The 14,077-nt window shown below is 44.9% G+C and overlaps 1 protein-coding gene and 1 pseudogene across 3 annotated transcripts in view; one reads left to right on the top strand and one right to left on the bottom strand.

Annotated features, from left to right (window-relative positions):
• Nucleotides 1–290: 290 nt before the first annotated feature.
• LOC147016431 (uncharacterized) lies at nt 291–10,802 on the bottom strand (annotated as a pseudogene). The gene is made up of 2 exons (XR_015049045.1): nt 10,594–10,802; nt 291–10,515 (listed from the first exon to the last, which is right to left on the bottom strand). The product of XR_015049045.1 is annotated as an uncharacterized LOC147016431 (transcript).
• A 70-nt stretch (nt 10,803–10,872) lies between these two features.
• Nucleotides 10,873–14,077, top strand: part of LOC147016429 (Y-box-binding protein 2-A-like) — an 18,330-nt gene continuing 15,125 nt past the window's right edge. The window contains exons 1-7 of one of the 2 annotated variants that reach the window (XM_085845100.1): nt 10,873–11,234; nt 11,450–11,513; nt 11,790–11,823; nt 11,924–12,010; nt 13,517–13,630; nt 13,742–13,897; nt 14,064–14,077. The exon at nt 14,064–14,077 is cut by the window's right edge and continues 78 nt beyond it. In XM_085845100.1, coding sequence (XP_085701226.1) covers nt 11,072–11,234; nt 11,450–11,513; nt 11,790–11,823; nt 11,924–12,010; nt 13,517–13,630; nt 13,742–13,897; nt 14,064–14,077 — 632 coding nt within the window. In that variant the 5' untranslated portion in view covers nt 10,873–11,071. The remainder of the gene's footprint in view (nt 11,235–11,449; nt 11,514–11,789; nt 11,824–11,923; nt 12,011–13,516; nt 13,631–13,741; nt 13,898–14,063) is intronic. The other variant, XM_085845099.1, reaches the window with a different exon arrangement.

Here is a 14,077-nt window from a genome sequence, read left to right as displayed (position 1 = left end):
TCCGTGAGCGTCAGCTGCGGCTGTATGGACATGTGGCTCGTTTTCCTGACGCTGATCCTGCTCACCAGATTCTCTCAGCGAGGGAGTCTCATGAGTGGAGGAGGCCAGTGGGCCGACCACGTGCCTCATGGTTGCAGCAGGTTGACCATCATCTCAAGGAGATGGGGATGGGCCTGGCATCTGCCTGGGGGATGGCCAGACGGAGGCCCCTGGAGTACCGGCGGAAAGTGGACGCAGCGACGCGCTGTTCTGGCACATGCTCCCATACCTGACCTGACCTGACCTGAGAGGGGGAAGGTTTGAGTGAGTGGGGTGTGGGGGCAGCATTGAGGAGGTGGTGTGAAAGGGTGGGGTGAGGAGGGATGCAGAAAGGGGGACATGAAACTTTGAGGGTTGGGGTGGGGATGGAGGAGAACGAAGGGACATGAAGTGGAGGGATGCTGATTCCAAATTCCCAAACTGGACAAATGAAGATATAGATCATGGGATAGGTGGTAAGAATTTTTGTTTATGGCACGGAGATTTTGCTGTAGGTGCGGGAGGAGGGTTGGTGAACCAAGCGCTTAGTTGACAGACAGTTTTGGGAAATTACCGTTGTGAAGAAGAAGAAGATGAAGAAGTGGGAATATTATTGGTGAAGAGGAAGAAGAACATGTTGGGAATTCCTGATGGAGAAATAAGGAAAGTAAAACATTTTAAAATGGTTTTAAAGGAAGAGTCCTTTATATTCAATGAATAATCCGTTTGGAAAAAGTGGGGGGTGGGGGGGGGGGAAGAATAGTACAGGAAGCACTGATGAAACTTGGAGAGGTTGAGTGTGTGACAATGAAGAATTCATTCGATTTTGGTGGAGATCTGGAAGTAGATCGAACCTATCAATGGGATACAAAACGTAAAATGTTCAGCGTGGCAGAGGTGTGCGCTCTAGCGAGTGCCGTTCTACTTAATGCATGGAATGGTCTCCCTGGAAAGGTGATGGCAGCAAAAATAGTAAAAATCTCACCCCACAACCAGCTTCATATATCATGAAAACATCCTGTATCTACCACCATCGTCCACCCTCCCCCACCCCCAGTGAATTAAATAATTCGTGAAGATTGGGTTTGTGTCATCGTCTCATGGAGGATGATCAAACTGATGGATTAAATGAATGAAGATGTGGATAAAGCATAGGCTTGATGGTCCAAATGGCCTCCACCTGTATCCAAGTTTTCTTGTGTCCAGTGAAGAATGCTGGTTCCAGTAAAGAATACTGGTTCCAGTAATATGAGCAAGCTGCGTTGGCGGAACAGAATGGTTGATGAACGACCAGGCTGGGTGTAAAGGGGGAACTTTTCCACCAGGAAAACAACAAAAGGCACAAAGGAGCTGACAAGTTGGGTGTGTACCCATCATCCCCGAGGGAGCAACATCCGAAACGTTAGCACATTTGTGCCTTTTGTTGTTTTCCTGGTGGAAAAGTTCGTAAGTTACCCCTTTTCGACTGTTCCTTGGATTTCTTTGATGTATTGCCTGTACACCTGAACAAATTCCTGCCAAAATTACCTTCAGTCAAATGTTCAGGCCTGGTCAGCCGGTTTGTGAAAGGTGTGGGACAAAACAAATTTCCCCAGCCGACCCCACAATAAGGTGGGAATCATTGGGGCCGTTAATGAAGCATGTACTGTACTGTATATTTAATATTTAAATCTGTTTTGTAAGCTATGCAAATCAAAGATAGTCAGACACGATTAAAAACCCTCTTGAACGGTTGGGAGTTCCTCATTAATCGGACTTTTTGGGAGTTCCTCGTCCACAGGACTTTTTGGGAGTTCCTCGTTAATCGGACTTTTTGGGAGTTCCTCGTCCACAGGACTTTATAGGGGTTCCTCGTTCATCGGACTTTTTGGGAGGTCCTCGTTCATTGGAGTTTTTTGGAGGTCCTCGTTAATAGGACTTTTTGGGAGTTCCTCATTCATTGGGCTTTTTGGGAGTTCCTCGTTCATCCGACTTTTTGGGAGTTCCTCGTCCACAGGACTTTTTGGGAGTTCCTCGTTAATCGGACTTTTTGGGAGTTCCTCGTTAATAGGACTTTTTGGGAGTTCCTCGTTCATTGAGCTTTTTGTGAGTTACTCGTCCACAGGACTTTATAGGGGTTCCTCGTTCATCAGACTTTTTGGGAGGTCCTCGTTAATAGGACTTTTTGGGAGTTCCTCATTCATTGGGGTTTTTGGGAGTTCCTCGTTCAACCGACTTTTTGGGAGTTCCTCATTCATCGGACTTTTTGGGAGTTCCTCATTCATTGGGGTTTTTGGGAGTTCCTCGTTCAACCGACTTTTTGGGAGTTCCTCATTCATCGGACTTTTTGAATGGCTCGCTTGGGATCACAAGTTACTGTATATGACAAGCCATCTGAATAGTCTGGTGGCTTAGCGAAAAAATCATGACACGCTGGATTAAAGCAACAAACTTTGCACACTGGTTGTTTGGGTCCCATGGAAGCATATTACAGGGTGGTGCCCAGTCTGCCATGTCCAGGTCAAAATGGCCGCCAATTTCCAAAATGGCCACCTGAATAGCATTTCTGACCACATATAAATACTACTAAGTTGCATGTAAGGGTGATTTAGGAGGTTTAATAACAAAGAACCACAAAAGATAACTTGGAAAAATATTTGGACAACTCCTTATTTGCATAAATTCAAAATGGCTGCCACATTGTATCCCAGGCTGACCTAATTTTACAATTCAACCTTTTTTCAATATGTTTCTTATGAGGATACTGCTGCAAGAGATTTTTCATCAGATAAATATTAGGCACTATGTAAACTGTTAACTACAGTTTGGCTGCAGTTACTGTTTCTGACATCATAGTTAATAAAATGCCATCCCATTATAGACCTTTTGCAAGTCTTCCCATCACACACTATTCTAAGGGTATAGTGCATCATGGGAACACTTGCAAAAGGTTTACTGTCACCTACATGAAGGAAGGAGTCTGCAGTTCCTGCAGAAGCAACACCTGCATCACTCAGAGCTGTAGTCCAACCACTTCCTTCGAGCAGGTCTCCAACCATCATCCACAAAGCCATTTCTATGTGGGTCTCCAAACATGACAACAAAAGACGCTTCACCAAATGTCTGTGGCCACGTCCATTGCACATACTTAGCCAGGGCGTAAAGTGGTTGATCGAGTGCAATGACGGGTGTCTGTCCTGGATTGCATTTTTCTGTTTCACGCTGTATAATGGTCATTCCATGTCTAACCATTGAAATGGTTGCAGCTTTCTCCAGAAAGAGTGGTAAGAGGGCACTAATGCCTATCGGGTCTGTAGGCTCTGGTTGATGCGATGCATGGTATGCAGCCTATGAGATGTATTCGTCTGTACATATTGTATCTTTGGAGAGGATCTGAATACTCTGCTGGACCCATTGCGCTTCTTCTTTCTTGGCCTCTTCAAGATGGCTGTCAATGTCAGGGGTATCAATGTCAGAAATACCAGCCTCCGAGACAACTACACCATCAATATTGCAAGCCACGTCTGGTACAATGCAGTAGTTGTCTGGAAGCGAAGGTGTTCCGGTATGTTGAGGAGGGGGAACAATGATAGCCGGTCTGCTGGTACCAGGGTTGGTGACAGTCGAGAACTGAAAGAGGCTAATACTTGTCCCATGGAAAGATCCTTGGGCTGTTGTGGTCGATATTGTCGAGAGCCCCTACTGTGAAAATACCATCACGAATCTGTGGAGGACACACTGAATCATCATCTTCAAAGCGTTGGCACACAGCTGTGGTAAGCCAGTCTTCTACCTCTAAGGTATGTTCATAACTGACACTCATGCCCATCTCATACAGCTGTGCCAACATTTTCTTACTGCGTGTAAGTGTGTGTACATTCAAACCAATATATAGAGGAAGGGGAGGCTCACGGTCCTTTGTATGGCGTGACTTGGACACACTTGAAACCTTTCCTTTGTAGTTAAAGAGTATATTTTGGCAGATTGAGAGACAGGCCTGGGAATGTGCAATGCTTTGGTCATTGATGTTGCTACCACACAGAAGTATAGATAGTGTTTTGAGAGAAGTGGGAACTGAACTTTCTTGGCAGTCAGTGGGAAATGTGCCAGATAATTTAAAGAATTCACCATTAGATATCTCTTTCCGTACTGTTTTCACTACACTGGCCATGGAGAGAGCTTCTTCATCAAAGTCACGTGATGCCATTGCTGCCTTCAAAATTTGCTGAAACCCCTCATTAAATACAAGGAGAGTGTTCCGCCCGTCTGACTGTTCTAGGCAGTCAGCTGCAAAGTGTGCAAGAAGCTGATTCTTGAGCCTTGACCTATTGATTGTTTTTTTGACACCTAGAATGTCAAGTCGCTGTTCAAACAATGTATGGATCTCGGAAAGTTTGAATATGTGAGTTCCGTCTTCAATTCTGCTTTATATATAAGAAACCAGCTCTGCAAACACTCGAGCCTGCATCATTTTCTGATCAATCGTGGATGTGGTATTGTCTTCCTGCTTTTCTCTTTCCATACGTCTCTCGCGATTCTTGAAGGCTGTTAGACATTTATTGTGATACTTAGCTTCAATAGCTACTAAATCACCTCCTGCAATTCTTGCTAGCAAGTCTTTGTCTTTCAATGCTGTAGCCATATCTCTGACATATCCAGTCCTAAAGTAGAACAGTTATGCAGCTTGCCTTGAGTTTTCTACAGAAGATGCAGTCTTTCATAGTTGAAGATGACTCATGTGTTTGGCGTTTAGACTTTCTTTCATCCTGTTCAGTACTTTTTCGCTTATGTCTATCTCTTGCTCTTTCAAGCTTCGAGCTAGCAAAACTTCAGTTTACATGATTTATGCCATTTTGCACGATTTTCAAGAAGTTCAGCAGCAGTGTCACATCCGCTGTAGGCTAACTCAACTGGAAGTGCTTGTAATTCATGAAATCCCTCCACATTCTGCAGGAAATCATCATATGAAGCTTGTCCTTCTCCATCTGACCTGTCAGCAGTACACTTTAAATCACCATCTTTCAAACCACATATTATGCAGTTTTCCCAATCCATTCTGCTTGGGATCTATATTCGTCTTCCTGAAAAGAGACCAAGCCAAGCACATATATTATGTTTAAGCAATTACAGACAGAGTGGTAAAAATAAAAAAGTCAGGGTGTGGCAAACTTGTTAATTGCTCCTCAATTATAAACCTGCGATCGGATATACTCGGGGCAAATTTGGCCTCATGGCAAAAAACATTGACCTTTGGGGAAAATTTGACCATTTTGGAGGGAAAAGTGACATTTTTGGAGGGCGTGGGAACGTAACAAGAACAAAAACATGCTTGACTGATCCCAATCCCACATTTAACAACTGCTGCACCACTGCGGCAAGGTGAAAACCTTCCAGATTAACAAAAACCTATGTTATATGTGGTATTTATACAGTATTACACCATGTGACCTTTGACCTCGGCCTGACCTTGACCTCGGCACCCCAGACCGGGCACCCCCCTCTAGAATGTTTCTATGGGACTTGTATAGTAAGTGTGCAAAATGTGGCGCTTTAATCCAGCGTGTCATGATCTTGCCCAAAATTGGCACTAAGCCACCGGACTAGAATAGCCACAGCTCAGGCAATGAGCACGGTCCTGATGTGTTCACATAATTGTGAAGGCTGTGCTGTAAACACACGAGTTCAGCGCGACGGAGGAACGAACAATCGAAGTTTATGATGAACATTTCAGGACGTCACAGCACTGGACAAAGCCATTCTATGACGTCATCGTACTTCGTTTCGCTTAGTTTGTCTGTCTGATGAGGTGTACTCAACAAGGGGGATTTGTTTTTGCCGGAATAAAATGGTTGGCTTGCTCATTATTCCAATCTGTGCCGGTGACTTGTGTGATATGATGCGTTCCCAGGTTCAAGTTCTGCCCCAAGTTGAAGTTTTATAATAATGCTGCGCTTAATGCTTATAGATTTACAATTTGTCCAATGTCCACTGCAGAAACGCCCTCTCTTTCACCTAAGTGTCTGCTGGATGTCCTTGTCCTGCATGGGAGATGTGTACAAGCTCATCCACGCACCCATCTCCCAAATCTTAATTTGGTTCAAAAATAACTCGGACCAGGCTCCCCCCCACCTGACCTCATGATGAAATCCTTTACACGTTTCTCGTCAAATCTCAAGGTGATGGCAGATACGTTTTCTGATAAACAGTGAGTGAAGCAATGACTGCAGTCACTGCGAACTCCGTGTTTGGTATTAGTAAATCGGTACACGGCATGGACACGCATTCGTACACCCACAACGGGGGTTGGGGGGGGGGCAAGAGGAGGGAAAGAGGCTTGGGAGGGGGAAGGGAAAGGGGTCAAAAATTGCGACAAGTTTGCGTACCTAATAAATAGAGGTTTGGGGACATCAAGGTGTTATATGCATCCACGGAATGAGGATTAAATGACGTGTCTGCATGCTTGTGACGTCATGTCATTGATTAAACGTTTATCCCATCCATGGGTTGACCCCGATGGTATTATTAATTGAATGATGGTCATTTTTCGCATCTCAGATGAACTCTTGTACCGGCGACACGACTTGGAGTCGATACGAAATTCACCACCAACCACCAACCACCAACCACCAACCTGAACGAAATCGTGCAGATGCCTCCACCCTCGAACAGGAGGGCCATAAAGCCGGCTGTCCTGACTGCAGTCTATGTAATTACAACGACAACAACAATTTTACAACTTCGACGCAAGAGGAGGCCATGAAGCTGATCAAGACGACGCAATTGTTGCCAACCTATGGTCGTTGTTCATCCATGCTCCATCCATGCTCGAACCATGACACCGCCGGGTTTGGTGAATGTTGATCTTTAAAAAAAATAAACAAATAATAATAATAATAATAATAACTAGAACTGCCACTTTATAACTGCTGGCAGTGATGACCGGGTACCCAGTCCGTCCGCCTTGACACAACTGATACAACATGAGACTTAAATCATAGTCGCAAAGTTTTGCATTTATAGGATAAGCGGTGCCAGAGAAAACATTATTTAATGGTGATACAAACAAAGGCCTGCTTCGAGACGGCGCGGAACAGACGAGTTACGAACCGGGCAGCACAAAGCGTTAAATTTCCTTATTACTGGCGAACAGATTCAAATAATTAAATAATTCTGGCTGCCAAACCGCGTGACCGATCAGGTTAAAATTTTAAACGTTTGTTTCGCATGTCGGCTAAATTACAAATGTGAAGTTTCGTATATATAGAAGCAGCGGTTCCAGAGTAAACATTAATTAATATTTATCCTTCAATCCAAGATGGCGGCCAAACCATGTGACTTGTGATGTCATAATTTTCAGCACATGTGCAAACACGATCGCAGACGATAAGTGCAAATTTTCGCTTCGCTAGGTTAAGCAGTTCCAGAGAAAACATTATTTAATATTTTTCTTAAAACCAACATGGCTGCCAAACCCTGGGCCCGATCCCGTTGAAATTTCAAACCCTCATTCCGCATGACTGTTCCACCATAAAGGTGATGTTTCACATTTATTGATGCAGTAGTTCTAGAGTAAACATTAATTAATATTTTTCCTTCAATCCACTATGGCTGCCAAACGTTGCGTCGTACCTCAAAAGGGGGTGAGAACTTTTTATTCGTCATGGAGAGGCGGTCATAGTGGTGGAGTTTCGCCTGGATCTGTTCAGTGGTTTCAGAGAAAAAGACGTTTAAAGATATTATTTTTCAATCCAAGATGGCTGACGAACCATGTGACCTATGACATCACAAATTTATATTCTGCTTCCAACTGGGTATTGGAACACGTTTGTGAAGTTTCGTGTTAATCGGTAAAGGTGCGTTTTTCTATCCAAGATGGCCGCCAAACCATGTGACTTGTGATGTCATAATTTTTACCACGCGTGCACACCCGATGGTAGATGATAATTGCAAACTTTCCATTTGTTAGGTTAAGCGGTTCCAGAGAAAACATTATTTAATATTTTTCTTAAATCCAACATGGCGGCCAAACCGTGTGACTTATCAATTCGAAATTAACAAACTTATATCGCCTACGTGTCCCGAATATAGTTCTGAAATCTCCCCTTCATCGGACCAGTGCTTCTGGAGATGTTTGAAGGTTTTAGGGTTTTTTCAAGATGGCTGCCAAACCATGTGACCGATCAAGAAGAAATTAACAAACTTAAGAAAGGACCTCATGGGGAATATATGTGTGAAGTTTCGTCTTAATCTGTCTTGCCCTTTTGGAGAAGAAGATTTTTAAAATGTATTCATTTTCAATCCAAGATGGCTGCCGAACCTTGTGACCTATGATATCATAAATTTAAATTCTGCTTTCCATCGTCGACCCGAACAAGTATGTGAAGTTTCGTGTAAATCGGATAAGGTCTATTTTTCTATCCAAGATGGCCGCCAAACCATGTAACTTCTGAGGTAAAATTTTTTTACCCTGTATGCAGACTTGAGGGAGCCTGGTGTTGGCTTAGTGGTTAGGGTGGCGGCTTGGGATCCCAGTGTCCTGAGTTCAAGCCCCGTTGGCTGCTGAATTAACACCAGGGGGTTGACTCAGCCTGTCATCCTTCCGAGGTCGGCGAAATGAGTGCCAGTGTACTGGTCCCGGTGTATGCCCCGGTTAGAATAGGTGTACCATATCCCTGTGTGTCGTAAGAGGCGACCAGGGTTGGCGTCAGGAAGGGCATCCGGCCATAAAAAATATTGCCTCACAAAAAGCCAAACCCCTGCACAGCAGGGAAAATGGCTGTAATAACGGTCATTTTTTATTTTTATGCAGACTTGAGGGAGGAAGGCACTTGCAAATGTTCGCTTCGATGGCTTATGAAATTCCAGAGAAAACATTATTTAATATTTTTCTTAAATGCAACATGGCGACCAAACCATGTGACCTATCACTTCGAAATTAACAAACTTGCATCGCATGCATGTCACGAATATAGTTCTGAAATCTCGCCTTCATTGGACCAGCGCTTCTGGAGAAGAAGATGTTTGAAGGTTTTAGGGTTTTTTCAAGATGGCCACCAAACCATGTGACATATCAACAACAAATTAACAAACTTGAAAGAGGACCTCAGGGGGAATGTACCTGTAAAGTTTCGCCTTAATCTGTCCAGCCCTTCTGGAGAAGATGTTTGAAGGTTTTAGGGTTTTTTCAAGATGGCTGCCAAACCATGTAACCGATCAAGAAGAAATTAACAAACTTAAGAAAGGACCTCATGGGGAATATATGTGTGAAGTTTCGTCTTAATCTGTCTTGCCCTTCTGGAGAAGAAGATTTTTAAAATTTATTCATTTTCAATCCAAGATGGCTGCCGAACCTTGTGACCTATGATATCATAAATTTAAATTCTGCTTTCCATCGTCGACCCGAACAAGTATGTGAAGTTTCGTGTAAATCGGATAAGGTCTATTTTTCTATCCAAGATGGCCGCCAAACCATGTGACTTCTGAGGTAAAAAATTTTTTACCCTGTATGCAGACTTGAGGGAGGAAGGCACTTGCAAATTTTCGCTTCGATGGCTTATGAAATTCCAGAGAAAACATTATTTAATATTTTTCTTAAATCCAACATGGCGGCCAAACCATGTGACCTATCACTTCGAAATTAACAAACTTGCATCGCATGCATGTCACGAATATAGTTCTGAAATCTCGCCTTCATTGGACCAGCGCTTCTGGAGAAGATGTTTGAAGGTTTTAGGGTTTTTTCAAGATGGCCGCCAAACCATGTGACCGATCATGAAGAAATTAACAAACTTGAGAAAGGACCTCTTGGGGAATGTACCTGTAAAGTTTCGCCTCAATCTGTCCAGCCCTTCTGGAGAAGAAGATTTTTTTTAAAAAAACACTAAAAAACAAGATGGCGGCCGAATTACGTCATCGATGACGTCAAGAAAAACATTTTTGACGATGAATTTTGGCGTAGATGATGCTCAAAATTTTTCAGATTTTTCCTATACGGCGTTCTACTTGACGAATTTTCACCGGTATATCGCTTCACCTATGACGTCACGAAAAATCACACGTGTTCCCCATAGGGAGCTTAGTAAAATGTATCAAGCGAAAATTTTTTCCATTGCACGGTTTCTGAGATACAGATGTCCAAAGTTCATCGCTTTTTTCACGATGGCGACCGCACCACGTGACCAATGACGTCATAATTATAATGTGATAGTGCTACCAAAAAAGATACATACTATGGTGAAAATTTCATGTCGATCGGTCTTAGTGTCCCAGAGAAAATGATTTTTAAAGCAAAAAAGGGTGCAAAATGCCGGCGGAAAAAGAAAAAATAAACAGAAGAAAAACAATAGGGTACCCTGTACTCACAGGGTACCCTAATAATATAATCAGAAGGTTGTGTGTGTGTGCTCTTCACTCCTCTCACTCTCTCCCTCCATCTCGTCGTGTCTCGCATCCCGAACTCTGACCTCAACGACGCTCACCAAGACCCCGGCTCGTCCACTCAAATTCAGGTGCTGATGCCTTGTAGGATGGAAAGTATTATAAATAGTTAAATTGCATTTCCTCTGTAGGTTAATATGGACACGTTCACGTCCTTACCTCACTGGAATCGTCTCGTCATCTTTCATCCCTTTGGCGACCCCCGTTCGCATCGAGGTGTGTTGAGCCTCCATCTTTGAGATCTCATCAGATCAGGAAGAGGAAGAAGAGGAAGAAGAGGAAAAAGAGGAAGAAGAGGAAGAGGAAGAAGAATAAGAGGAAGAGGAAGAATAAGAGGAAGAGGAAGAATAAGAGGAAGAGGAAGAAGAGTAAGAATGAGAGGAAGAGGAAGAAGAGGTTGAAGAGAAAGAGGAAGAAGAAGAAGAAATGGCATCAACACCTGCAGCACGCACGTTTCTGTTGAAATTTACCAAAAAAAAAAAATCAAAAATCCGCGCGCCGTGACGTCAGACTGACCGGCCAATCATCACTCCGTTTGTGTGTGACGTCAGACACCGCCGTTATAAATGAAATGTGAAAAAGGATTCGTTTTTTTGTTTCCCGCTACGTGGAAGGGATTTATCCAAGGCAACCGAAAATGGATGCAGTACCTCAGGTTGACGTCGTGCAGACTTCCACATCGACATCGACATCAACGTCGACATCGACGACAGCAGCGGAGAACACGGTTTCGAGCACCGAGCAAGAGCAACAGCGCCGCTCCGTGGCCAGGGTTCCTCAGTCCGAAAAGAAGGTTCTCGGTAACGGATGTGTCCGTCGTCGTGACGTCGTTTACGTTTTCTCCCCTCATCGAGTCTCTTCACTCCCGCCGTGTGCCCTCGTTAATTACCTTTGTTTTGTGATTAATCGTCGCGGTCTTCGACCGTCACTGATTCCTGTGCCTTGTTTTTAATTTTATTTTACTTCACGTTGAACTTGTAATATGCAAATGTTGCGCCGTTTTTTATCTCCACAGCGACCAAAGTGCTCGGCACCGTGAAATGGTTCAACAGTAACAACGGTTACGGATTTATTAACAGGTAGGTGGTGTATTGGTAGCGGATGGCTGTTCTCTTGGCTTTGGAAGATGCAACGTCATGTCGTTGCTTACCTGTGGCGTCTTCGTTGCTGCGACGAGGGTACAATGGGTTTGCAAGTCACGTTTCGCTAAAATATCCACGCACCTTTGAGGTTCAGCCTGGAACTGTCTGTTTATTACGTACGCAATATTTCCAGTGTTATTGGAATTATTATTATTATTTTTTTTTTTTTCAATTGACTTTATCTTGTATTGTTTTAATATTCTTCTTTGGCAGAGATGACACGAAGGAGGATGTGTTTGTACACATGGTAGGTGTCAAATTGGAGGGGTTGGGTTTCTATTTATTTATTTGTTTTTTAAATAAATCTTGAGTTTTACTGCGTGAGATGGAATTTCTTCTGTTTTCAGTCCGCCATCATAAAGTATCCTCGAAAGATTCTTCGGAGTTTGGGGGAGTCCGAGACGGTGGAGTTTGATGTGCTCGAGGGAGTGAAGGTTGGTCACGTGCAATGTATGACCATGTACTATGTGCTATTGTTATTAATCTGGTAGCTATTTGCACACAGACTGCAGTCCCCGCAGTTCAGTTATTTCGATAAGTATGTGTTTATAGTTGGAATCCCCCTATGTCTACTGGGAATTTTGTGTGTGTGCTGTGAGTAATTTTGTAGTCATATTTTATACATCTACAACAGCGGCACCATCCCTCACTCAACCGGTCGCCATTGCCCACATGTTTTTGGCTGGGGGCATGGGCAGAGCCTCGATCGCCTCAGATAGAGGCTCCGCCCCGAGGAAGGGCATAGTGTTTCCTCCAGCCAATGAGCGAAGGGTGAGCATCGCACGCGTGCCTAAGCCAATGGGATGCCAGCGTGCTGAAAGCTACTACAGAGCCTCTTCCTGGGGCAGGCCTCAGACACCTCGACACCCCCCCCCCCCGCCCGGGAGACCCCTCGTCCAATCAGGAGGCTGACCACCTCAGGGGCTGGCTCTGCCTGAGCCAGATGGAGTGTTCGGCCCGACCAATGAGGGGCAGTCACGAGTCGCCTGCCAAACCCTCGTCCAATCCAGAGGCGAGTCCCTCAGAGCGGTTCTCTGGACCTGCGGGGGAGGGGAAGGAGAAGAGGTGGCGAGCCGAGAGAGAAGAAGGAGAAAGAGAAGAAGCCTAGTCTTGCCTGCTGGCGTTCTCGTCTCGTCTGGTCCGTTCCCGTGCTGGCTGGTGTCCGTTGCGTCGTCCCTGTTGCTTGGTGCTGCGTTGTTGGCGGTGGGTTCGAGTCCCGCCACCGTACAAGCTTGACCAGACCGCATGAGGCGGACAGGTGCAAGAATAGGCCCCTGCCCTCGGCTCACCTTTCCCTCCCGAGCTGAAGGGCCAAATAAAGGCCGTGGCCACCATGTGTGCGTGCGTACCGCCAGTCTGTTAAGTAGAACTGTGAAGTGCTTTTCGCTAACTGTACATTGCCTGCATTTCTTTTATTCGGATAACTCTGCTCTTTGTGTGCTCCTCTCCTCGATTGTTGTTTATAAATAACCCCCCCCCCCCACCCCATGTTAAATATTCCAGCTCGTTTTTCTGTGCTTTCTCCCATTGACACATCACGGTGTGTATTGAGAATTGGTGAGGCCGTTTGGGCCGGTAAGTTGTCATTGGGTCCGACTGACTCTGATTCCGCTCAGTTACACTGGACCGAGGTCGCAAGAGCGACCCGGTTCGACAGAGCCCGTCGAGGGTGTGGTTTCTCCGGTAGCTGGACTGCGTAGTTATTTAGGTATATTGGAGATCGAGACAATTAACCCGACACCACATGGTCGAAATATTGGAGTCCACAGTTTGCTAAGAGACCTGTGACCTTTGGAGTTATCCAAGGGTTACGACCTAAATTCCGGGTGTTCGGTGGGAGACTACTCTACTGCTCCACCTAGTGGTCGTTTATCGCCGCCGAACCCTGGCCCACAACACTATGTGATAGGTGGCGATGTGAGTTGATGTGTGCTTTCCAGGGGTTTGAGGCGGCTAATGTGACTGGACCCGGTGGTGTCCCTGTGCGTGGGATTCGTAACTGGAGGCCCCCGCGTCGAAGGTCTAATCGTGGACTTTTTTCCGGTCCTGAGCAGGTTGGTGAGCTATTCCATACCTGGTTGTGTTTTTGTTTGTTTGTTTTCTCCCACCTATCCACAGTTCCTCCTAATCTGCCCATCAACCACAGCTTATTCTATTTTCAACAGCCTTCCACTGGAGACCAAGTTGTGGAAAAAGATGGAAATGAGACCCGTGCAATGACTGAGCCCCGTTTCCCCCGCCGACGTGGCTACCGTTTTCCCTTTCGCCAGAATCGACAAACCCGAAATGGCACCATTGTGGAAGGGGCTGAAAAGACTGAGGTTTGTTCAAAACGCTTGGATTTCTGCACAAATTTCGACGTGTAAAGTGGAGCAGAAAGTTTCATGTATTTGTGCAAGTTCATTCCCTCAGTTAATTTTTGTCCCCCTCCAATGAAGGCGTTTTCGTAAGGTTCGGCCATTGACTTTCATATTGGGATTCTTGTAGGCAACCGGTGGAGC

The sequence above is a fragment of the Eptatretus burgeri genome, chromosome 11, assembly GCF_056783735.1.
Source record: "Eptatretus burgeri isolate ZD-2024b chromosome 11, Ebu_testis_v1, whole genome shotgun sequence".
NCBI lineage: Eukaryota > Metazoa > Chordata > Myxini > Myxiniformes > Myxinidae > Eptatretus > Eptatretus burgeri.
This window is presented reverse-complemented; position numbering and strand designations above follow the sequence as displayed.